Genomic DNA, 26636 nt, shown 5'->3' on the forward strand with positions numbered 1-26636 from the left:
AGATTATGTGATGATTGTTCTGTAAACATACACAATAAAGTGTGTGTGTAGATGTAAGTTTCTTGTGAGTCAGATTGAGATACAGTGGTGCTCTGTTAATTATATGTTCAGTATTTTAGGCTTCCTGCCAAAATCACTGTAATGCACTTAAAATGACAGCGATATTAGACATGTTCATGGTTGTCGTGTACGAGTATACAGTAAATGAGCTTCTGTGTGTGTGCTCATGGTGAGTGTGTGTATGTTTCCTTACTGTGATCACTTCCTTTTGTTTTATCCAGTGCTTTAAATATGGTAAAAGGGTTCAAGCTAATCTATGGATGTGTAGACATTTATTTGATCATAAGGTTGTGCACTTATACACAATATTCTTAAAGGGACAGTCACCCAAAAATAAGAATTCTGTCATTAATTACTCTTTCACAAGTCATATGTTTTATATGATATAATTTCAGGGTGAGCTGTTCCTTTAAAACATTACTGAATGTGTTTGTGAGTTTAAACGACCCAGATCCTCATCATTGGGTCAGTGCACAAGTGATCACAAGCGTGTTTTTGTCCTCTGACGTACTATATTACTCACATACACACATTTTCATAAGCTTACATGCACACACACTTTCAAAAAAATCTGTGGGTGAGTCTGTTTTATGCACGTTCAAGGTTTACTTATATTACTGCCAGGCTCATTTTTAATCATTTATACATTTACATTTATGCATTTGGCAGATGTTTTTACCCGAGATGTATACATGGGAACCAGTGATTTTGGCATCGCTAATGTCATCTTCTGCTGTTTCAGTTAGGCTACGTGAATGCCAAGAGTCCAAATATATAGACACGCACAAACACAGAACTATACAAAATGCCATGCAGGTGAATTTCAAGGTGAAAGTGCCGAAATTCGGAGTTTCTAGATCTGTGTGAGAAATGAATGGGGCTGTAATCTCAGCATATGCAGATTTTTCCTCATCATGTACATCCGTTTAGAGGCTATTCAGTCAGAGTGCAGAGTGCAGTATGAGTATAGGTAACCAATCAGAGACCAGCATTAGGGAATGGAGAGAGGATGATGGTAAATTAGTAACTCTGATTCTGACACATAATCGGATGTTATTCTACTTCATGTGTTTGTATTTTGTATTCGCGCTTCTTTCCTAAACATTTCATTTGTTTCTTTCTTATTTTGTTTGCCTAAATGTTACTTGACTTGTCATCAAACAACAAAAAGATTAAAAAAAAAAATGAGTAGAGAAAAATTATATATTGTAAAAAAAAAAAAAAATGTGTACAAATTGTATATGTGAAAACTCCCTGTGTACAATAAAACTAATTAAATGTATAAATGGTGTATTATTTATTCATTGCACTAATGACTGATCAAACAGGCACGGGACACTGCTCTAGACAGCAGACTAAGCAGTGTGTGTTTGTATGAATCTGCTTTGTAAAATAAAAAAAAATCAATTTTTCCCCACCAGCATCACTTTGATTACTTGCTCACGTGCACGCTCATCAGTTTTTCTGCTTATACCTTTATTCATCTCTTCTTTTTCCCCTCCCTCATGCTCCTCTCCATCCACAGAGGGCATCTGCTGTCCTCTAATCTTTGCCTAAAATCACCAAGATAATCCCTCATTCCATCTGTCATTCGGAGAGATGTACAAGAGGGATTTGTGTCGTGTTGAATCTGACATCTAGTGGTTAAAACGAGTAAACTCTAGCTAAAATGAGTGACCAGGGTAAGATTCAAGTAGATTTGTGGCATGGTAAAAGGCTTTACATTGCCAAAGCATTGTTAAAAACATACACATTTATACACAATAAAAAAGCTTATACAACAATAAGATGGAAAAGGCAAAACAGTATAGACCTACGATGATTTGTTTTATTACTGTACACAATAATTTTTTTTATTTAGTATTTTTTTTATCATTTATCGTTATTATTATAATTATTATTTATCAAATTAGAGTTATTTATTATATTTTACCAACTGACTACGCCAACCCTTGGTTAAGTTCTTAATCATTCTAATCCCTTAAACCTCTGAGGAAGGCATTAAAGGGTTAGTTCACATAAAAATGTAATTTCTGTCATTATTCACTCACCCTCATGTCGTTCTACACTCGTTAGACCTTCGTTCATCTTCAGAACACAAATTAAAGGATTAGTTCACTTTCTATTTAAATTTTCCTGATAATTTACTCACCCCCATGTCATCCAAGATGTTCATGTCCTTCTTTCTTCAGTCGAAAAGAAATTAAGGGTTTTGATGAAAACATTCCAGGATTTTTCTCCTTATAGTGGACTTCAATGGAGCCCAAACAGTTGAAGGTCAAAATGTCAGTTTCAGTGCAGCTTCAAATCATTCTACACGATCCCAGACGAGGAATAAGGGTCTTATCTAGAGAAACCATCACTCATTTATTAACATTTTTTTTTTTTTTTTTTTTTACATTTTATACGTTTTAACAATAAATGCTCATCTTGAACTAGCTCTCTTCTTCTTCTCCATTTGAATTCCAGCAGTGTAGACACTACTAAGTGTATTACTGCCCTCCACAGGTCAAAGTTTGAACTAATTGTCATATACAATATGCTAGTGCAAGTATATAACAATTAGTTCAAACTTTAACCTGTGGAGGGCAGTAATACACTTAGTAGTGTCTACACTGCTGGAATTCAAATAGAGAAGAAGAAGAGAGCTAGTTCACGATGAGCATTTATTGTTAAAACTTATATAATTTATTTATTTATTTATTTTTAAGAAAATGAGTGATGGTTTCTCTAGATAAGACCGTTATTCCTCGCCTGGGATCGTGTAGAACGCTTTGAAGCTGCACTGAAACTGTCATTTTGATCTTCAACCGTTTGGGCTCCACTGAAGTCCACTATATGGATAAAAATCCTGGAATGTTTTCATAAAAAAACATAATTTCTTTTCGACTGAAGAAAGAAGGACATGAACATCTTGGATGACATGGGGGTGAGTAAATTATCAGGAAATTTTCATTTGAAAGTGAACTAATCCTTTAAGATATTTTTGATGAAATGGCTTAGTGAGGCCTTTATAGACAGCAATGCCAATGTAAATCTCAAGATCCAGAAAGCTACTAAAGACATATTTTAAACAGTTCATGTGAGTTCAGTGGCTCAACCTTAATATTATAACGTTTTTTTTGTGCACCAAAAAACAAAATAACGACTTTTTAACAATATCTAGTGATGGCCGATTTCATAACACTGCTTCATGAAGCTTCGAAGCTTTACAAATCGAATCAGTGGATCGGAGCACCAAAGTCACGTGATTTCATCAGTTTAGCCGTTTCATAGGAGATCTGAATCACTCGATTTGTAAAGCTTCATGAAGCAGTGTTTTGAAATCGGCCATCACAAGATATTGTTGTAAAGTCATTTTTTTTTTTTTTTTTTTTTTTTTTTGGCACACAAAAAGTATTCTCATCGCTTTATAATATTAAAGTTGAACCACTGTACTCACATGAACTGATTTAAATATGTTTAGTACCTTTATGGATCTTGAGAGAGGAAATGTCATTGCTTTGAATGTAGGCCTCACTGAACCATCAGATTTCAACTAAAATATCTTAATTTGTGTTCTGAAGATGAATGTAGGTCTCACGGGCGTGGAACAACATGAGGGTGAGTAATTAATGACAGAATTTTCATTTTTGGGTGAACTAACCCTTTAAGTAACAACTAAATGACAATGGTAATACAATATTATTATTCGTAAATGCATTGACAGTCAAACTAAATATATATTTTATGTTCTTTTAACAACATATTTTTATTTTATGTTCTTTTTTAACTAAGTGAAACGTCCAGCGAAAACATTATACCTGTATGAACGGATCCAGATTACCTTTCATCCGTTTGACGTTCATTTCTGTCCTTAATATGTCAGACGAATCTGACTGGCTCATACTCATGGGGCGGGACATAATGGAGAAATTGGAAAGAGGCATTGCACTACCATTGGTCGATTCGCACTTCCGTTTATTCCTCGCCCAATAGAGTTTAAAAACCCGACGGGCCGGCTATATCCCATTGGTCATCTCCTCCGCTGAGCCCGCCTCCTTCCTCGCCCTCAATGAATCTGGGAGAGTCTTAGCCGAGAGGAGCTAATGACTCTACGGGCGGATTTATTTGGGTTATCTTAAAATTTTAACAGAACGGAGAAACATAGTTAAAATACGAAGCTTTTTATTTTTTTCTGAAGTTGGTCGGAGTCCCATCAAGCCGAATAACTGCACCCTGTCCTCGACTCCCGGGAGAGAGAGTTTAGTGAGTCTGCTCGATCGTAATGTGGCTCAGGGGCTAATCCTTGGACTTCATTCAATACTAGTTCGCCTCGAAGCGCTTCGTTTGGGCCAGCCGAACTGATTTAACAACCACACGCGAGGTAAAACACGCGAATAAGCCGAAAAATAACTTCCAACCTGTTGATAGTAGTTGGGATGAAGGTAAAAACTGCTGTTGTTTCAGTCTGCTACCTGCCGGCTGAGTAAATTAGACAAGAAGTGGGTAAATGTTATCTTCAGCCTCAGTCTTACATGTATTTGAATATTATTTATTGACATAATGCACCGACTTTAAAATCTCAGTTAACCATCTTATGTAATGTGTATGTTCTTTTCCGGTTATTAAAGGGACAGTTCACCCAAAAATGTGTCATGATGTACCCACCCTCATGTTGATCCAAACCATGACTTTTCTTTCTTCCGTGGAGCACAAAAGGCAGAATGACAGCCTCACCATTCACTCTCACTGCAGCTGTTTTCCATACAATGAAAGTGAATAGTGACAGATCTTCTTTTGTGTTCAGCCCTTTAGCACTGACATAATTTATAGAAGTGTACCAGTCAGAGTACTTGGCTTGAGGAACTAAAGCTTATGTTTTTCCTAAGGTGCTCCTGAATATATCCAGTCAGAATATATATACATGTGTGTGTGTGTCTATAATATATAATATATAATATATTTTCTTCTGTTTGTAACCCTCTTCCCATTGACCTTCTCTCTCTTCCATCCAGAATGACAGAATACAAGCTGGTAGTTGTCGGTGCTGGTGGCGTTGGGAAAAGTGCACTGACCATCCAGCTCATTCAAAATCACTTTGTAGACGAGTACGACCCCACTATCGAGGTAAGAGTTCACCTCCTCTAAGATTGGTGAAAATAAACTTTGACACAAATATATTACTATTGTACAGTAGAAAGTTTCTCTCAACGTAATAATAAAATCATTAAAACTTAAGGAATAATCACAATATTTCTTTGTTTTAATTTTAGCAGTAAACCTGTTGTGCAGCATTTTGTTTGTCAAAAATAAATAGTTTACTTTTTATGATTACATTTTTATGATTTTATTTTATTTATAATAAATAACTAAATATATAATAAAGATGTTAAAGTTTTATGAATTAAATTGATTAGACATCGTTTTTTGATTGTTATTAAAATTTATTCAAACCATTAAAATGGAATCAAGAACAATTAAAATGGAAAACACTGTATTTGGGAAAAATAAAACTGATTTCATAGAGCCCTATTTTATTATTATTACTATTATTATTTTTATTTATTTATTTTACTTCTATTCCATGTAGGATTCATACAGAAAGCAGGTTGTGATTGACGGAGAGACATGTTTGCTGGACATCCTGGACACTGCAGGTCAGGAGGAGTACAGTGCCATGAGAGACCAGTATATGAGGACAGGAGAGGGATTTCTCTGTGTGTTTGCCATCAACAATGCCAAGTCCTTTGAGGACGTACACCTTTACAGGTACATAGTCAAACACTTATGGACAAACTAATAAACGTAAAGTATATTCAGAAGCTGTTGCTATAAAACAGTCTTTTAAGGTGTAATACCCCCATATTATATTTGAGATTTGTGGACTTGGACTGCATGCTCAAGAGGAATTAGTTGGGTGTGTGCCATCTAAACGCCAATAAACCTTTTTGCTTCTTGTAAACTTAAAATATGATCAAATGGAAAAATTGCTAGACTGATTTTTGAGCTAAAAATGAGATGTCAATTCAGCAGAAAGACGTCACTGCACTGCGTTTATGTACCTACTTCCTTTTTTGTCTCTTGAATTTGATGAGTTTGGAAACCAGTGTGGAATTAAAGAAAGGGCCTAGGAGAATTTCAAAAATCAGTCTTTGTGGGAAAAAAAAGAACTTTGTTATGTCTGTGCAGGGAGCAAATAAACCGTGTCAAAGACAGCGACAATGTCCCGATGGTGCTGGTGGGGAACAAAAGTGACCTAGCTTCACGTACTGTAGAGACACGTCAAGCCCAAGAGCTTGCCAGAAGTTACGGGGTCCCGTTTGTGGAAACGTCTGCGAAGACACGACAGGTGGGTGAAGCTGATTTTGAAGTTTAAAAGACCATTCACACACAATGGTTTTTTTCTTTTTAAAAACGCATTTCACTGCTCTGCTTTTACACTGTCTTTATATGTAATAATGTGCTAGACAGATGTTTTTGATTGTTGTATCTTTTGTTTCTTGTGTGTTTCACAGCCCTGTTTTTAAATGGAAAAACATGTTCTGTGTGAATGGCCACTTATCTACTTTGACTCTGTTTGGGATCATTTTTGATATTGGAGCAAAAATTGATGAGATAATTGGCAATATTTTGCCTGTGTAAGTTACTCAATATTAAAGGGATAGCTCACCTAAAAATGAAAATTATCCCATGATTTACTCACCCTCAAGCCATCGTAGGTGTATAAGACTATCTCTTTCAGACGAACACAATCAGAGATATATTTAAAAATATCCTGGCTCTTCCAAGCTTTATAATGGTGGCTAGATTTTAAATCCCAAAAAATGTGTCCATCATAAAAAAAATTCCATACAGCTCCAGGGGATTAATAAAGGCCTTCTGAAGTTAAAGGTGCTAAAGAGGATCTTTTCGTCGACTGAGAATCCAAAGACTGTTAGTGAGTTTTTGAAATGAGCACATGCGTAAGAACAACCCCCCTCCTACACAGCTCATTTCAAGGGAACGCCTCCCAAAACTCGTGCACGAGTATCGGAACACGAGTGTTTACCACCGGCATTCACTGTGTCGTGTCAGTGGATTCATTATGTCGGACTCACCGCAGATAACTCATAATCTGCAGTTGTTACTCCTGTCTCCGGACAAAAACACTGCATGCGGTGTCTGTGGAGTGTGGAAAGTTACTGGAGCACGCAGCCGCACACGTCTCTCACAAGGAACGTCACGGCAGTGATTGACAAGCCAGAGGGCCAATCGTTTACGTGATGATCGCGTAAACGATTGGCTGATGTTTTTAAGGCCCTACCTCGTGCACAGATGATGTATATTAATATTCCTTTCAGTGCACCTAATAAATAGTCTTTTATCAGTTAGTAAAGACAGTTTCAAGTAATATTGCAGAAATGTATAAAACAAAACATCCTCTTTACCACCTTTAAGCGATTGGGTTTTTGTAAGAAAAATATACATATTTAAAACTATAAATTCAAATAACTAGCTTCCGCCAGACAACCGTACACATACTGCACAAGTCGTTTAGCACCAAATGAGTAACCTGTGACACGATGTATGTTGTAGGAGTAGCGTAAGCTTAGACGCCTCTCACGGTTCAAACAAATAAGGTTATGCAACAAACTGAAGCTCCTCTTCTCTTATATCAAAATTTCTTGTTTTAGACTTCTAATTCATGACCTTTGTTTTGTTTAATGATCATAGTTAATAAAGTTTTAAATATGGATATTTTTCTTACAAAAACCCAATGCTTTGCTTCAGATGGCCATTATTAACCCCCTGGAGCTTTATGGTTTATATTTATGATGGATGGATGCATTTTTTGGGCTTCAAAACACACCCCCCTTTTGCTACCATTATACAGCTTGGAAGAGACAGGATATTTTTAAATATATCTCAGATTGTGTTTGTGTGAAAGAAGATAGTCTTATACACCTAGGATGGCTTGAGGGTGAGTAAAGCTTGGGATAATTTTCATTTTTGGGTGAATTATCTCTTTAACTTTAACTCACGGAATGTGCTGTTGATCTGAACACCATCATACACAACGGCAATATTAAGAGTGATTCAATGCAAAAACCAGGCTCACCAGAAATATGGGGTCAAAATGATGGTAATGACAGGACGAGTGTTCCTTTTGTTTGTTTTTTTGTTTTTGTTTTTTTGGTGGTATTAAAAGTGTTTTTAATTTTATAACATGTCCAACATTTTTGTGATTTTTCTCCCCAGATTGACCAAAGTGAATCAGCTTCTTGTTATAAAGCACCTTTAATTTGGAATCTATCTTGTTTTCTGTCTACAGGGAGTTGAGGAAGCATTTTACTCTCTCGTACGGGAGATCCGAAGATACAAGGAGACGAACCGCAGCAATAAGAAGAGCAAAAAGCACACACAGAGACGTTGCACTCTTTTATAGCGATACACGCGTACAGCCTCGCACTGCACCTCCCCTGTGATAGCAATGCACTCAAGGTCACACATACTCATATACACACATACACTACTGTAGCATCACACGTACATACACATCCTATTTCCTTTTCTTACCGCTCCCTGTGTCTTACACCACCAGCCTTTGAGGAATAGGAACCTGACTGGCTGTTGAATGTGTTTGTATGTTTGTATGTATGTATGTGTGCGTGAAGACCTCAGTGAGAACCATGCAACTGTGGAATTGTTTAGAATAAGACATATATTGACCTCACATTATCATATTTGGCTGGATAATTTAGTTTCAAGTGGACTCGTCCACCATGCGCTGCTGCTTCCTCTTCTGTGCTAAAAAGATCTGATGTATGTCAGTTTTACTTTAAACCACAGCAGCAAGGAACTTTGACCTTTATAAGAAATGAATGAGGTGGTGAAGGGATATACTTTAAGTCGGTAATGGGTAACTGTATTTAAGTAAGCCTTACGTCTCATCTCCAAATGTGTGAGCCAATCAGCACATCGGCGTGCTTCTGTTAGCGGTGGTCGGGAATGGGGAAGCTCAGAAGTCCCCTAATTTTTTTTGTGGCCTGTGGGAAAGCACATTAGAGCAAGTGGTCGCCACATTCAAAACCACTAACATAATGTATCGCACACTTTAAAAAGTGTTCCCACCTCATGCATTGTGGGATTTATCTAGCAAAGATTTTCAGTACTTGCTACAAACACTGTAATTTCATCTTCAAAGGGGATTTCTGTAGTATTTGTCTTGTCTTTTTGGGGAGTTTGTACAAAAATATAGAAAAACAAATTACATTTCAGACATTCATCACCCTCCCAGAATCAATTATGGACTTCACTTAATGTAGCCCTTCTATAATTATGAAATTCAAATAAATCAAACTCTCTGCTTTTATATATATATTTTTTTTTACCAGCAGTATTTTATGGTAAAGTTCTGTATTTTTGTAATTTTTTTATTTTATTGGTTTTCGTTACACATGCCGGCATTGTATTGGACATTAACATTTCATGTATTATGATGAATTGTGTAAAATGCCAGTCGTTCCCACCAGTGAAGAGGCTTGGTTGATGAAGGCGAGACATTTTTTTTTTTTCTTCCCCTTGTTACTCTATTTCTTTAGTTTGTCAGGAGTGACAGTAATAGTTTTGGTTCAGACTAAACATGTGACCAAAACTTGTGATTAATGCATTCCCTTTGCCACATTGACTCCTGTAGTTATATGTTTTGTGAATAAAGAGACTTTTGGCTAGATGACTGATTTCCTTAATATTCAAACCTTCAGTTGTAGTTGAAACTGTAACTTCTCAGTTAATGTATTTGCTTTATAAAGTGTTTCAAGTATTGTGGTAACAACAGGGCAGTTGCATCAGCTTTTCTGGATATCTGAACTCAGAAAAGCTGATGCAATCAGATTTTTGTGTAGTTTTTAAATGCCATTCTCACAGTCACAATGACATTATTATGATCAGATATCTGCTGTTAATGGTCATGTACAGTAGTAAGTGCTCTAGGTAAAAAGTTTTTGTTAAGTTAAAACAACGAGGAACGACGTGCAAGAAATAGTCCTATATTTTTGTCTTTATTCCTAAATTAAGTTATTATCCATATGCTTTAGGTTGCCTGAGAAAGTTTCTTGTTCTGGTATTTCATATGTTTGTATGTAACCCTCAATGTATCTTAGGGCTTATAATGACTGAAACCCAAACATGCATGAATACAATATTGCCTAGGGATGACATTTTTTTGTTTGTGGTCTTTTTTTTTTCTCTTATAAAAGTAGCTTTATGGTAGGATCACTATCCTGATGAAATATTTTATAAAAAAAAAAAAAAAAAAAAAAATATTATATATATATATATATATTATATTATATATAATTGACAATAGTTATGTCCATGTCTTGAATTTGATTTGAATTATATGTTTTAATTACACTTAAAACCTGTATATGGTTTTAAATGAAAAAAAAATAAGTATAATGTTGAATCGGACAAGAGAAGAAAACAACCATTTTACAAAATGCATTTTTTTTATTTATTCAACCACTAGAAAATATAGATTCTTTACAATCTGGAGTGTGACAGACTCCTTCACTGAGGTAAGATAATGAATGAATGTTGAGAGAGTTAAAGGCAAAAAGAGGAAAAATCCCCATCCTTCACCAGCCAAAACGGGAAATGAGCTTCTCCTGATCGTCTAAATCTTTCTGGACTTTCTTCCTCATGTAAAAGATGGGGCAGTCTCGACTGAAAGAGAGAAAACAAAAATGTTACATAACCACTGGTATATTCACCATCGCCAACAAAATAATTCAAAATATATAGTGTATATTCAACATATTGCATAGGCCTAACGTGCATATGTGTGTAGACACCTGGTACAAAGCACGTCTTCATGCAGTGAACCTTGACAGCGTTGACATTGAGTCCACAGGCGAGAGAATTTCTCCTCTAGTGTTGACAGATGAGCAATCTAAAAGACACACATGGACAATCTTCAGCAACAGTAAGAACATCTTTTGCTTCACTTAGGAAGATGATTTTGCTAGGATTTGTTTATTTATATATATATATATAAAAAACACACCTCTTTCTGATAAAGCTCCGACTCTTTCTTTTTGCAGAAGTCGCATACAGCCGCTGTAGAGAGAAAAAACATCAGATGTAGAGTTTTGTGATTTGCGGTCATACTGAAGCTCCAGTTTTGCCCAAAACACACATTTTACATACCATCAGTTTTGAGCACAGCTCTGCAGCCAATGCAAGTGCTTCGTTTCTGAGCGAAAGCCATGAGACCACCAACCCTGGATGTCAAGACTGTCTTACAGCGTGTGTGATCTCCCTCTGAAACAAACATGTTTATCATCAGCTGAACAATAGAAAGACGTTTTACTTTCACTAATATCTGACTCACTTAAAGTGCAGTCACACATTTACTGTCTGTGAATTTTCACAAGCAAAATCCAGTCATTTCAGTAGGAAACCACACAGTCAAGAATTCTACGTGATGGTGAAAGATCTCGGTGCAGATTTTGCAACAGTTTCAAGTTAGTGATGCTGATCTGTGGGAGTTTCACTTCATATCGCTACACAAATGTCTTATTGTCAATATCTACCCTTGAAATTCAGTTAATGTGATTGCACTTGTAAACCAAAAATGATTAGAGAAGTCCAGCATACAACAGAGAGAAGACTGCTGTTCATTTTCATTTCATGCCATGCCAGCTTTAAACATCCATTAGTTGTAAGCTTAATTGATGATACTCACTCAGTAGCACACTCTCAGCTTTGCTCTCGCCCAGTATGGGCTCAAAGATGCGCAGTAAAGGCTTGGAAAGCTGCTGCTCCAGGTAGTACTGTGTGTCTATAGGGATGTTGTTCTCCAGCACATAGATGGGGTCCTGAGATACACAACTCAGCAGTTATAAATACAGTCAAGAAAATCAGCCACATCAAAACAGATAATACACAATACTGACCTCTGATTTCATATATGCCGCCACTCCCTTTGCTGCTTTGATGATCACATACGGAACTCGATCGCCGAGGTTTGGAGCGCTACCGGCATCACGCTTCCGCATCCTAAAACCCATGTTGGTGGAAAGTGATTATATGCGCAAGTAATTCCATTCCTGAAAACTCCATGCTGCAGGAAGACTTCTTGGAATCAGCAAAAAAAATTCTTGGAATAAGAAGATTAACTTGTTTCTGAAAATTCTGATTTTAGAATAGAAGTACAAGTTGTTTATGTAGCAACAATATCTATGGTAAAATTTTTAACTGTAGAATTACTACAAAAACTATTAATTAAAAAAATTAAAACAAGATTTGCCAGAAATAAAAAGATTTATAAAATGTTGTCTCCGCACAAATCAAATGCTCATCACTATGACCTTATCAAAGCTGCTGCCGGTTAATTTGACAGATGAATTTGTGCCTCACTTTTGTCGTGTGAAAAGACTTTAAAATTTTATCCATGTCTCCATATTTGATATTGCTTTAGTTACTGTCACTACAGTTTCAGTCGATAGATCCCGCTGCATGTTCATACAGACAGTATTACAAGACACTATTGTGAGCTGCTCTGTGAACAGGATATTTCAAGAATCACTAATGCGGATGTCAATTCCAAACAATGACAGTGTAAACAGCCAATGGTCATTCCAAAACTGCCCATGGTATAAAAACAACTAAATGTACATCGCGAGTAATGTTCCCAAAATTTTGATTTTATAAATTGGACATTATCAAGGACTTTTCAGCTAGAAAAATCTAAAGTCGCTCCTGTATGTTAATAACATGGACTGAAAGAAAATGCAAATTCACTCTGTAGGTAGCAGTAGGTGGAGCTTATGGAAAAGCAGAAATATAGTGGTTACCCCGCTACACAAAGCAGTGCTTCGCTTATAAACACAGTTTTATAAAGCCATCAAAACTTTTCTGAAGACAGTTTCTCTTCAGATATGTATTCATTTTTGAAAACTTCTCAGATTTGCATGTATCCTCGGATTTCCATGTATCATGAGAACGGCCTATTTCAAAGTCAGAATGGCACATTTTGTATGAATTGCAGGTATAAAAATCACAGTCAAGATAATAAGAACACACACACACGCACCTCTCAGCTAGTTCGACGTGGGCCTGTTTGCCGGCATACTCCTGTGCTGTGCGTGTCAGCTCTTTAGTTATGACCAGCTGACTGATGTCAATGCGGTTACACAGAAGGTCAGAGATCACCTCTTTAGCATGGGCTACTGCTCCATCAGGGTCTCTGAAACACAAAGCACATTATTAGTCATGTGAATTAATGTGCATGTTGGTATATGAACGGTGTTGCCATCAAAACAAACAAAAAAGGCTTTTATTAAGGCTCGTAGAGTCATGTCTTCACTATTACACATGCTAGTTTGTGCGTCACTGTTGCGTTTCTGAGTGCATGGTGGTTTTCTGAGTGTGGCAATGCTTGTACCTGTCAATGAGGATGTTTTGGAGGCATGTGTTGATAAGGTTGGCCACTAGAGGGCAGTTGTCTCGTCTGACAGTCTCTATTCCTTTGCAATCCATCTTATCATGATGCTCCGCATTGGAAGAGAAATACAGCCCGGCATACCGCTTTTTATTGATCAACAGATAAGGGTAATAAACCTGAAAAAGTGTAAATGAGAGGTTATTATCTATTGAGGTTATTAAGAATGGTCATAAAAGTCTCTTTAGTTAATGCAATAACTAATATTAACTAACAAAAAGCAATGCATTTGTTATAGTATTTATTAGTTAATAAAAATACAACTGTTCATTGTTGGTTCATGTTAGCCCAGGTCCATTAAAAAATCTTAAGATACAACTTTTGATTTTAATAAAGTTTTAGTAAATGCGGAAATAAACATTAACTAAGATTAATAACTGCTTCATAAGTATTTTGCATTGTTAGTTCATTTTAACTGATGTAGTTAACCAATGGAACCTAATTGTAAAGTGTTATCATCATAATATTAGATGGCTTCTGTTATGAAATCTTGGCCTGCTTCCTGTACCTTCTCAAACTCTAATTTGATTGGTGGAACGAAGTGGGAGGAGACCCAATCAGCTGCCTCCCTTCCCAGATTCATTGCGTCCTGCACCGTGGCCACACCTAGTTTCACCATCACAGAGTCTGTATCTCCGTAGATGACCTAAAACACATTTGATTTGCATCATTGCATGTTTTCAGTGCATTGAAATGAAGGCAAAAAAAAAAACATTTATGCGATTAAATACCTTTGCATCTGCCTGGTAGCCATTAGAGACTATGTATCTTGATTCCACAAGCTGTTTGGTCTGTTCAATCATCTGCCTACCAAAGCCTGTGACGCTCTACAATGAAAGAGAAAAAATTAAAGCATCTCTGTCTAAAGCTGACAATATTTATCCTTGTGTGAGTGCTGAAACTGACCTGTGAGATCTCAAGACAGGGCAGTTTGCCCACCTGAGCCCCGGTGAACCCGTACACTGAGTTCGCACTGATCTTCAAAGCCAACTGCCTTCCGTCTAGCACCTGTTTTTTAAAGGGGTCCGTCTCTTTCTTCAGTTCTGCCTTCGCTCTAGAGGCACAACAAATAATGGGTTTGGTTTTGATTTAATGGGTCTATTTGGCATTGAACATAAAACATTTATTTAATCTTCATTTATTCTCTTTTTTTTGCTGATATGTTCACCTTTTCCTGGCCCCCAGCAGGTTTTCCAGGATCTCAGGGAGAAGGCCCTTCCTCACAGAGCTCTTCACAAACAGATCACCTGTGGGGGTCTTGATAAAATCTTCTGGAGACAGACTAAAAACACACGCACACACAAAGAAGTACAGCTTTAATTAGTCACAAAATGGAGTACATCATAATTAAAATTAATAAAACCCATGCAAATCAAAGAAAAATACATCACATGATATACACAAACACTCCTCTCACCCCAGTTTGTCCACCTGGCCCTTCTGCAGGAGTGTAGTGTAACATAAATTGTGAGCCATCATGATGGAGGGATACAGTGAGGAGAAATCCAGAGTTGCTATAGGAACACTGTAATACCTGTAAACACATACACACACAGCTTCTGCATTTGTGAATCATCCACAATGTGAATCATCTGTAAAATTTAAATGTTGCTTTAATTTTCTCCATCTCATAATTGCATTTTCACAACATTACATAGTACCAACATCTGACTTAATGTCAATTTTGTTTTTATTAACTATCAGAAAACAACTGCAAGAATCTGTTGTCACGTACTAGAATTTATTTATTTATTTTTTAAAAAATAATTCTGCCTTAAGTACTTTTATTTACACTACTGTTAAAAAGTCTGGGGTCAGTAAGATTTTTTAAATGTTTTTGAAAGAAGTCTCTTATGTTAATCAAGGCTGCATTTTGATTTATTTGATACAAAATACAGTAAAAATGTAATAATTTGAAGTAATATTGTGTACAATTTTAAATATGTTTAATATATTTTGAAATGTATTTTATTCCTAAGATGTCAAAGCTGAATTTTCAGAATCATTACTCCAGTCTTCAGTGTCACATAATCCTTCAGAAATCATTCTATGATGATTTGCTGCTCGAGAAACATTTTATTATCAATGCTGAAAAACCAAGATAGATTTTTTTCAGGATTCTTTGATGAATAGATAATCTTTTTAAACCGCACATCTTTTTTTGATCAATTGAATGCGTCCTTGCTGAATAAAAGTTAATTTCTTAACAAAATTCTTGCTGACCCCAAACTTTTGAAGAGTAGCATGTTTAAGTACTTTTTTAATGGCTGCTTTTTTTACTAGAACTCATGATATGCAATTTACTTATTCTCTGATTTGAGAATGGAATTTGAACACAAAAGTGGGAACAAACCCTTTCTCTGGTTCGATGACAGTGGCTCCAGTGTAGTCCTCCCCTCCCTCTGTCCTCACCACTGGCATCACCAGATCCTGCTTCATAGCCTACACAATAAAACAATCATTAAACCATGCACATTAAAGCACAATGTTGACTAGGTTTGTTACATTAACATGTGTTACAGTGAGGCATGCACAGACCTGTCTCAGGAGCTGTGAAACCACTTTAATCTGCTGTCCGCGAGAGAGCAGGTAAGTCAGGGGCACCCCAGTTACTCTGGCCATTTCCATGTAATTAATGACGCACATCAACTTCTGCAGCAAGCGCAGGGGCAGATACGCATCCTTCAAACAGTATACAGCCAAACGCCTGCGGGTCTGCTCATTCCCATTCTAATCAAATATAAAGAGGGAGGAAAGACACAATTTCACTGAGAGTTTACTGGACTTCAGATGTCTTAAGATGGAGTTGAGGGATCTGATTGGCTATAAGTGTAGAACAGAGATCTGATTGGCTGCACCTGTAGATCTGTGATGATGGAATGCTGCACATCCTCCTTCTGCTCCTGCAGAAAATGGAAACTGACGGCGTTTAGTGTGTAAGAGCGCAGTTTATAATCCCTCAGCAACACCTACACAACAGAAGAAAATCTGGGTGAGTTACATCATGAACAGTAATGAATCATCTGATGGCACAATATAAAAAGTCTGAGTTTAAGCGTGCATACCTGCAGTAGGTCAAACTGCACACGTCCCTCCATATTAACGGTTTTGTTCTCTCTGCGGCCCATCTGCTTGCTCTGGAAGCTAGAGTCTTTCAGAACTGATTTGATGCCCCGCACGCGGCCCAGATATGGGAATAAATTCACCTATGGAGACAGAAAGGCGAGTGACTCAAATTACTATACCCCTGCCCGAATTATAATAAAAAGCCTTTCTGACATGTGCCACTACTGGGTTTGTGTTCACTCTCCACCACAGACATACAAAAACACTTTACCTTTAAGGTTGCAGCTCTGTTGAGGAGATATGGAAGGTCAAAGTTCTGGATATTGTAGCCAGTGATGATGTCAGGATCCACTGTCCTCACAAACTCAGCCCAACTCTGAGATAAATCGCACATATACATTTATTTACATTATATTTGTGTGTATATGTATAGATAGATAGATAGATAGATAGATAGATAGATAGATAGATATCGAAATGTTCCCACACTTTGGATTTTCTGCCTGACATATTACCGCATGGACCAGCCATGTTAATGATCTGTCACTACAGGAGTATTTTTTATTTTTTTTTGTGACCTTCCTAATTTAGTTGACCAAGCTGCTTTTAACGTTTAGTCGACTATTAGGGGGCAGCCCACATGTAAACATTTCAGTTTTATTATAGTAGGAGAATCTGTGAGTGCATACCTGCAGTAGCTGTTTCTCCTGAGTAAAGCAGAGAATCTGGGAGCCCACTATACTGGCACAGTTCTGTAAAGTGAAGACTGTCCGGATAAATGGCTCCTTTTCTCCCTGACGCTGCACCATAGAGGCGATCTGAATCACAGGGTCTATCTCCGGCTCTGGAAACACACCTGTATCACAAATAGTTCAGTTACTTACACAGCAGAATATAATACTTTTATTTGCAGGCAATTACAAGACCAAGAACAGGCCTACGTATTGCACATGGTGGCAATGACACACAATGTTAATGTTAGTTTGCTAGTGCATTATATAAGACAAATGGTTTGGTATATCAAAAATCGCTAAAATGATGTAGGACAAATTCAACAAAAGTGACAAAAACTACAGCTTGTTTTCAATGGTCTAAAATTTGTTTTTAGAAAATTTGATTAAACAAATGATATACCAAAAAATAGGGCTGGGACAATAAATCGATTAATGATTCTGCATCGATTCTGAGATTTTCCGAATTCATTGCGATTCTCTCTTGAATCGATTCTGAGTTTAGTTTTTAACAGCAGATGGCGCTCTAAGCTAGTTTTAACCACATGCTCAAATGCTCACAAAGAAGAGTGCTTGTGTGTTCGGCTGAGTCTGAGAATGCACTTGCACCTCAGAATGCTTTTATGACAAGGTTAAAGTAAACAGCCCACTGCAAACACCCTTGTAATTCGCTTCAACCTTTTTGAACTTTATGGATGATTATTTTATAGAAGGGATTATTTTATAGGTTGTTTCTAAAGCCCGCAGTGCCATCCGCTGTTAAAAACTAAGTTCAGAATTGATTCGAGAGAGAATCGCGATGCTTTCAGAAAATCTCACCCAGCGTCCATACTATCCATCCTAAATAGTATGCGAGATTAAAATAAGTGTCTCCCAAAGCATAGTATGTTGAAAAGAGTATGCCAAAAGACCCCGGATGGTCTACTATTTCCGGTAGATTTTCGAAGTGTGGACCCGTGCACAATATAAGGGCTAATATCGCCCACAAATCATTGCGCGAGGATTCAGTTCAGAACTACAAACATGAATAAAAAGTGTTAAACTACAAAACATGGTGGATATGCACGATCAATGCTGAGAGGTTTGAGTGACTTATAATCAGTTCAACCTGATAGAAAATATTCATTTAATGTTATCTGTGTTATTTTTCATCTGCAAATACCAATGTGGACTTTTATAAAGATCTGATTGGCCATTAACTTTTAAATGCATCATTATGCATTAATATGAGGAGAGTTCTCCACATGAAAGACCCGCGACTGCAGATCAACGTGCTGCATTTCTCTCCAATATACGGTAGGATATTAGCTAAATGAAATGTGGAGGATGTAAGATGATTGACAGGCCAGTTTACGGTGACAGGAGGCGACAGAGAGAAAAGACGCAATTGTATGACGTGATAGTATGACCCAAAGCTTGTCTACTCTTTTGCTACACACTCAAAACTAAGTACTTTTTGTTCACAAAAAGAGTACATACTTTTAGGGCATAGTATAAGTAGGCGAATTGGGACGCAGCATCAGACTCTATCCAGAATCATTTGTTGATTAATTGCAACAACTTATTGTCCTAGCCCTACAAAAAATATTAATAACGTTTGATTTTTTTTTTTTTAAGCTAACTAAAAATAAAAAAAAGACAATTTTAACTTGTGGGGACACTAAAGAGTTTGATGGTTTCCAAACTTTCCAAATGAAATATTAATATCAGTGTGCCCAATTTCACAACTTTCTACCAAATGGTGTTATGGGACGCCAAACCATACAATGCAGCAAATTTAGAATACGCTTAGCTAACAGAAACAGAAGGTATGATGCCTAAACAAACACCTTTTCTGCCAGCACACTCAATATCAAAGCTCAGGACTCTGAGTGGAGCGATCCTCTGCCATTCTCCTTCAGCTGGATGACTGACCAGATCATTCCATGCCACATCCACCTCATACTGACACAGGGAAACCTGAGAGAGAAGTCAAATAAAGACACACTAGATGAGCACCAAATCATTGGATCAGGCCTTAAGTGACCGTTTTTGTTTGTTTGTTTGTTTGTTTTTACCATTCCAGGGTATTGTGAATCTGTCTGTCCTTCACTTCTCTCTTCCCTCAGCCTGTACTTCCCTTTTGGAAGCTCAATCCAGCAGCAACCGACAACATCACTGTCCACCATGAACCTGTCGTCACATGCACATACAGCAGACCTTACATACTTGATCAGGTCAAGCAAACAATGTCTACTACACATCACCAGTAAAGTTGCACGATTCTGGATAAATTGAAAATCACAATGTTTTTGTTTTTGTTTCCAGTTTTGAATCAAGATCGCAGTCTTTTGTTGATTAATCGTGCAGCTCTAATCACCAGTTTCAGTAACTTGAGCACACACAAACACGCACCTGATTTCAAAGTCAATGTTGGCTTCAAAAGCCTGGTAGCTCTGGGTGCCAAAATTGGCAAATTTAAAGCCCTGCTCCAGGATACGCTTCGCTGGGGCAACCAGACGTGGCATCGCCATGGTGATGCGCAGAAAGTCCTGAGGTCGGTTTCCATGGTAATGATACATACCTTAGGACAAATATGGAAAAGCCAGTCAGTTACAAACGGGTCATGCAAACAGTTTCATTTACACTACCTTTAAATGTTGGCAGCGGTAATTTACACTAAGTGGCAATAACAATGTATTCTATTTACACCATGTTCATATCAGTTATTTGCAATAAGAGTAAATAGTAATACTATTAATACTACAGATACTATTTGCACCTCAGTGTTTTTGTACATTAACAGGATGCAATAATATCATAGAGTGTAAATGATTATAAAGTAAAGTCTATGTGTGGGAAGCACTGGATGTGATTACGAGCAGTTGAGTTAAGGACCTATTAGCCTGCCCATTTAGAGTTTCATGACAGAACTTTGTATTTTTCTTTCATTGCATTGCTTTTATGTCGTTATTTTGGTGGTCGAAAAAATCAGTTTGATTTGCATTTTGACCTGTTTTTTTAAGTAAATTTGACATTTTTCGACATCCATTGGACATCAGTGTATGGACTTCAAATTAATGTAAAAAACTGACGTCAATTTGATGTCACAACATTATATATATTAAAAATACAAAAAATGCTGCTGCTGTACAATATAGTGTACATGAATTACCCATAGCAGATCTATACAGGTGGAGTTGGGGGTGGAGGGTTTCTGAGAGCGTGCTGCACTGCTTAAGGCAAATGCTACTCATGTATTTGAAGACTGAGCATGCAAGCTCATTGCCTACTAATACAGCAGGAACCAATCATCAGTGTCCTATAAATATAATGATGTGATTATGAGCAGTTGAGTTAAGGACCTATTAGCCTGCCCTTTTAGAGTTTCAAGACAGAACTTTGTATTTTTCTTTCATTGCATTGCTTTTGTGTCGTTATGTTGGTGGTCGAAAGAATATCAGTTTGATTTGCATTTTTGACCTGTTTTTTTTTTTTGTCAATTTGATATATTTTTTCAACATCAATTGGACATCAGTGTGTGGACGTCAAATGGATGTCAAAAAATGTGTCAAATTGATGTCAATATTGTGTGGACAAAATATTGACATCAATTTGATGTAAAAAACAAATGTGTGTATATATATATATATAGCTAATTAATTATTACAATGTCTACTTTATGACCTTTATATAAAATGTTTTAGACGGTTGTAAGAATCTGAAGGATCAGCCTGAAATTGTGTACACATTTCAAAATAAGAGTCCCAGTGTATTTCGGGCTTGTTTATAATTAAAAGTCACACACTGTTTTTTCTTTTTCTTTTGGGCATTATTGGTATTTTGGTTACGCAATAAATTAAATTTTATTTTATTTAAATTTAATTTCCATTTAATTCATAGTAAATTACTGTAGTCTTCACCACAGGAAGAAAAGACTAAGAACATTATTTGACACACATATTATTCATTATAAAAATTTTAGTAGTAAAATCTGTGTCCCATTCACTGAGAGAGACACTATATGACAGCAAGGAGAACATAGCAAAAGGAGAACCATTTAAATGCTGTAATTTTGCATAATATTAGTATATAATTAAATGTAATAGTATGCTATGTAATTAAAATTAATTTCAATAAATAAAAATACTGTTAAAAATCACACATTATTTGTTGTTTGTCACATGTAGTAGACCATTTTTGTGCCGTGTGTAATAGGAGGATTTTTCACCCGGCTACCACCGCAAGTATATTTCAAACCTGTGGGAAGCACTGTTTACACTAAATTCACTTACTTTCTTTTCTGGTGATGTCCACTGCCAGCACAGTGACTGCTATGTTGTCTTTATTGGAGCGCATGTCCTTCAATACAGCAGAATTCAGCTCTCTCTTAAACTCGGCCAAGTTTGCATTTGTAAAACCTGAGAGAAAGAGACAGAAATCATGAAAGATGTGCTTACTATGTCCCAAAGACAATGAGAAGCAACCTGTAATTGGCGGCTCACCATTGGGGGCAGGAACATAGAAATACGGGGCGAATCCATGAACATGGCAGCACACGCTATTTCCACTGTCCGTCACACCAAACATGCGCACTATGGGCACTTTGCCCTGTACCTGCCCAGGCATACCTGCTACCGCAGATCCTAAACACCAGACGACAGCACGTTGAGGAAGAGGTCTGGATGAAATCATGGATTTTTATGTGTGCATTTGCGAGAGAGCATGTGTGTCTCACCCAGGTAGTAATCCAGGTCTATCTGCTGGAAAATTAGTCTGTCTGAGTTTGGTTGAAGAGGCGGTGCATGGGGTCGTTTCCAACGTGGATTAAGATCAGCAGAGAATAAGTCACCTGAGCAAAAGAGTGTAGATCATGTTGAGGTCAAGAGTTAGCAAGTAATGTAAAGAATAAAATAAAAAAGACAAAAACAGTCTGTGAAAAGAATTATTCTCCAAAACTGGAAATATAAAAGAAAATTAACCATATAATCTTGGAAAATTCAGATCCAAGGTGCAATACTATGGGTGCTTCTCAATGCTCAAATTAATGCTTCCTCCCTCCTACATCCTGTGCCTGTGACCCAGAAACTGATCGAACTCAGCCATCTTGTAGGACATTTCAGTTCTCTAACTGCATCACGAGGAGGCGAGGAACGAGGAGTGAGGAGGCTTCCCGAGGAGCTATGAGCGAGGATACACAGGTGTACCCTTAGAGGAAGTCTTTCTCGTCGAGAATAATTTAAATGTATGCTTTACTTTTGCAGTTTAAATGAATTTTTACATCTCCCATATTTCAACGGGGAATCCTGTGTTTAAATAACCAAACTTTAACAACATGACGGCAGATCCCTTGAGCACAACTGATGATGCTTTGAAGTGATGCTCAAGTGATCAAGAACATTCCAATATACAAATAACATTTCCTTTGATTCCTCCGTCCTCTTTTCTTTCCTTGCATCCTTCACTCACATCCTATGGGGGGTGGAGCTGAGACACGATGAAAGGAAACGAGGATGCACAAATGTGAAATGAGAAGCATCCCATGAGTAGAAGCTTTTTACCAGATATTTGTTGTGTATAGTAATAAAAAAATTAATTTAATTAATTAAAAAAACAGACAAAACATACTTACCCACTGGAATGACATCATGGCCAGCTTGCCCCTCCCCTGACTCCACCTCCATCTCCATTTCATCAAATAGAGCAAGTTCCTCTTCAAACTGGGAGGGACTATCCTCCCACTCTGTGCTCATTTTCCCCTTCTTGGCCTGTGAAGCCCCGCCCAATCCAGGGCCTCCATTGCGCCTTTTGAAGTCCATTCTGAAGCAGCCTTGCAAAAGCAATTTCAATCAATCAATCAATCAATCAATCAATCAATCAATCAATCAAAATTTTATTTATATAGCACAATAAGCACAACAGTAGTTGGCCATTGTGCTGTACAAGAGGACAAATAAATCAATAAAAAAAACGCAAAAGCAATAATAAAGGGAGTTTACATCGGAAACACTAATTTGAAATAAATCTTTAAAAATCAACGTTTAAAAAATTTTTTAAAAATCAAATACAGTTGAAGGCCTGAGAGAAAAGGTAAGTTTTCAACTTAGATTTAAAGGTGCCCAAGAATGCTTTTTCACAAGCTGTAATATAAGTCTAAGGTGTCCCCTGAATGTGTCTGAAGTTTCAGCTCAAAATACCACATAGATTTTTTTAATTAATTTTTTTAACTGCCTATTTTGGGGCATCATTAACTATACACTGATTTTGGCAGCGCCGCCCCTTTAAATCGCGAGCTCCCTGCCACACGAGCTCTCGACTATATTACAGTGCATTTACAAAGTTCACACAGCTAATATAACCCTCAAATGGATCTTAACAAGATCCATTTGTCATGTCATTACAAGTTTGTCATGCATGCTTCGAATTATGTGAGTAAAGTATTTATTTTGATGTTTACGTTTGATTCTGTATGAGTTTGAGGCTATGCTCTGTGGCTAACGGCTAATTCTACACTGTTGGAGAGATTTATAAAGAATGAAGTTGTGTTTATGAATTATACAGACTGCAAGTGTTTAAAAATGAAAATAACGACGGCTCTTGTCTCCGTGAATACAGTAAGAAACGATGGTAACTTTAACCACATTTAACAGTACATTAACAATATGTTAACGAAACATTTAGAAAGACAATTTACAAATATCACTAAAAATATCATGATATCATGAATCATGTCAGTTATTGTTGCTCCATCTGCCATTTTTCGCTGTTGTTCACAGATCCAGACGTTAATACTGCCTTTCCTTGTCTAATACCTTGAACATGGGCTGGCATATATGCAAATATTGGGGTCATACATATTAATGATCCCGGCTGTTACGTAACAGTCGGTGTTATGTTTAGATCCGCATGTGTTCCGGAAGTTTTTTAAACAAATGACATGTATATAAGGAGGAGGAAACAATGGAGTTTGAGACTCACTGTATGTCATTTCCATGTACTGAACTCTTGTTATTCAACTATGCCAAGATAAAATAAATTTTTGATTCTAGGGCACCTTTAAATTCAGACTTTGTGGATACTAGTCTTAAAGATAGAGGAAGACTATTCCACAATTTTGGACCAATAATAGAAAAAGCACGGTCACTCCTCATCTTAAGTCTTTCAGTCTTTGATTAGATGACCTTAATGATCTAGCAGAGTTATTTAATATCAAAAGTTCAGAGAGATATTTTGGAGCTGATCCATTCAGGGCTTTAAAAATAAAAAGCAGGATTTTAAAATCAATCCTATAACAAAGTGGCAGCCAGTGCAATGCTTGTAATATTGGGCAAATATGATTAAATTTCCATGTTCCAGTCAACAGCCTGGCTGCTGCATTTTGGACCATGTGAAGACGACTAATATTGGATTGTCTCGTTCCAATATAAAGAGAATTACAATAGTCGTCAAGTCTCGATGAAATAAACGAATGGATCACTCTCTCAAACTCTGCAAATGTTAGAAAACTCTCAGCCTTAGATAAGCGTCTTAATTAGAAAAAATAGATTTAATTACAGCATTAATCTGTCAAATTTAAAGGCAGAATCACAACACCCAAGTTTTTCACAGTGTTTCAACTGTTTATGAGCAAATTAAACACTTACAAACATCCTGAATCTTTAGAAGGTTTTCCACCACCACAAACGATCACTTACATCCTGTCAACTGAATATGTGTGGGATACAGAATATGTAGGCTATATAACAAACTATTTATAGAGTATGTATATAAGATTTAGCGCACGTCACGTGATTAAACTCTCAGCTCAACGTCTCAAAACTAAAGAATAACATCAAAACAAAACGCAGAACAATAACATTAAAATGGAGCGCCTGACAGCGCTACAACATCATTTACATAAAGGGGCGGGGTTACTAAAGTCAAGTCGTCTTCATTTATATAGCGCTTTTCACAATACATATCGTTTCAAAGCAGCTTCACAGTGACAACAGGAAAATTATTATCGAGCTAAAGTTGGTTTTTGATTCACTTCCGTTGTAAAAATTGTTAAATATTACTTTAGGGGCCACTTAGATGACACCTTTCCTACTGAAAAACCGAATACCTCCAATGCATTCTTGCCGTTCATTTACATGTTTTTTTAGTCTATAGCGTTATTGAAATGTCTTGTGCATAAGCATTCTTATTTTGTATACCAAGCAATGTACACAAGTTATAGGCCTATTGTTAAACTTTTGCGCACACGTGCACTTTCCCTACAATTAACTGTGACTGGTAATTCAGCAATCGAAAGAAACATATAAAGCAACAATGACATCGCATAAACATGATTCAAGCTCATGCTGTTTATTTTCACGTTGCGTATTAAATAATATACAAGGCGAACTGGACAAACAAGAAACGCAGCAGAACATGTTAGCAATATGTAAACAACAAAAGCAGCCAGAAATTCATGAAACAGCGCAAGATGAGCTGCAACAAACAATCTAAGATATTGAGGGGAACTCTAGCCACGGTACAAATACATAATCTTTCACCTTTTATTCCAGCTCGAGCTCTCTTACTCCATTTGTGCACTTGATAAATCTCCCGCCACTTCTCAGTGTTGAATGTCAGTTTCCACCGGACACGAGCAACATCCGTTTTCCCGGTAAAATTGCGTAGGGTCGACGGAGGACTGCAATTGGTCAAAAAGTAGGAAGTGATTTGTCTGCATGGTCGACGATAACTGCCATTTTGAGAGGGTCGTCGCGTGCTTTTTACAGTCTATCGTTTTACATAACATTTGAACAAAGCATCAATATACGCGTGAAAAGCAAAAAATAAAATAAGGGATTATGTTAATAAAAACAATAACAACATAAAACAATAATAATACATTTTATATATATTTATATATTTGGCAAGACCTCTTCTCCAGAAACAGGACTCTCTGTGTTTGTGCTCATTTGTGATCCTGACTGTAAAGAACTGCACTGCCCTTTTTCAATTTCAGTTTTGAAGTACTTTATTGGCATGATTGTGTTTACATATACAATATTGCCAAAGCGTTAAACACAAAACAACTAATGACAAATAAAGGAAACATACAATATTAAAATAACAAAATATAATAAAATTGTATTAAAATAAGGTGCTATGAAATGAATAAAATAATTACATGCGCAATGCCTATATTTTACTATTTATTTTATTTTAAATACAATTTTTTCAAGAGGACATAAATAAATAAAAATCATTCATGTATGTAGATGTATCTTTGATTATACTGATCAAGGCAGTAGGTGGTTTCTGATGATGTGCCGCTGAAAATGTGCACAAAACGCATTGAC

General features: G+C 36.8%; 2 protein-coding genes across 6 annotated transcripts; one reads left to right on the forward strand and one right to left on the reverse strand.

Annotated features, from left to right (window-relative positions):
• The first annotated feature begins 4119 nt into the window (after positions 1-4119).
• Positions 4120-10201, forward strand: zgc:55558 (GTPase KRas). Of its 4 annotated transcripts, none has more exons than XM_067381791.1 (5): positions 4120-4426; positions 5058-5169; positions 5633-5811; positions 6232-6391; positions 8354-10201. In XM_067381791.1, the coding sequence occupies exons 2-5, from the start codon at positions 5059-5061 to the stop codon at positions 8465-8467; spliced, it is 564 nt and encodes a 187-aa protein (XP_067237892.1). In that variant the 5' UTR covers positions 4120-4426; position 5058; the 3' UTR covers positions 8468-10201. The 4 variants fall into 4 exon arrangements, with proteins under 4 accessions (XP_067237892.1, XP_067237894.1, XP_067237895.1 ...); XM_067381793.1 differs by having other exon boundaries at positions 4120-4308; XM_067381794.1 differs by having other exon boundaries at positions 4408-4544.
• Positions 10202-10536: 335 nt separating this feature from the next.
• pold1 (polymerase (DNA directed), delta 1, catalytic subunit) lies at positions 10537-25930 on the reverse strand. 2 transcript variants are annotated; one of them, XM_067381790.1, is made up of 27 exons: positions 25842-25930; positions 22937-23134; positions 22043-22156; positions 21810-21950; positions 21600-21725; positions 19720-19888; positions 19383-19497; positions 19155-19284; positions 17284-17450; positions 16866-16970; positions 16594-16734; positions 16387-16497; positions 16067-16258; positions 15882-15970; positions 14946-15062; positions 14697-14810; positions 14435-14582; positions 14260-14355; positions 14037-14174; positions 13472-13647; positions 13121-13273; positions 11982-12084; positions 11771-11903; positions 11233-11346; positions 11090-11142; positions 10878-10975; positions 10537-10749 (listed from the first exon to the last, which is right to left on the reverse strand). In XM_067381790.1, exons 2-27 carry the CDS (start codon positions 23121-23123, stop codon positions 10662-10664), a joined length of 3318 nt encoding a protein of 1105 aa, XP_067237891.1. In that variant the 5' UTR covers positions 23124-23134; positions 25842-25930; the 3' UTR covers positions 10537-10661. The 2 variants fall into 2 exon arrangements, with proteins under 2 accessions (XP_067237891.1, XP_067237890.1); XM_067381789.1 differs by lacking the exon at positions 25842-25930 and adding an exon at positions 24948-25151.
• Between the last annotated feature and the right edge of the window lie 706 nt (positions 25931-26636).

The sequence above is a fragment of the Chanodichthys erythropterus genome, chromosome 3 (assembly GCF_024489055.1).
Source record: "Chanodichthys erythropterus isolate Z2021 chromosome 3, ASM2448905v1, whole genome shotgun sequence".
Classification (NCBI taxonomy): domain Eukaryota; kingdom Metazoa; phylum Chordata; class Actinopteri; order Cypriniformes; family Xenocyprididae; genus Chanodichthys; species Chanodichthys erythropterus.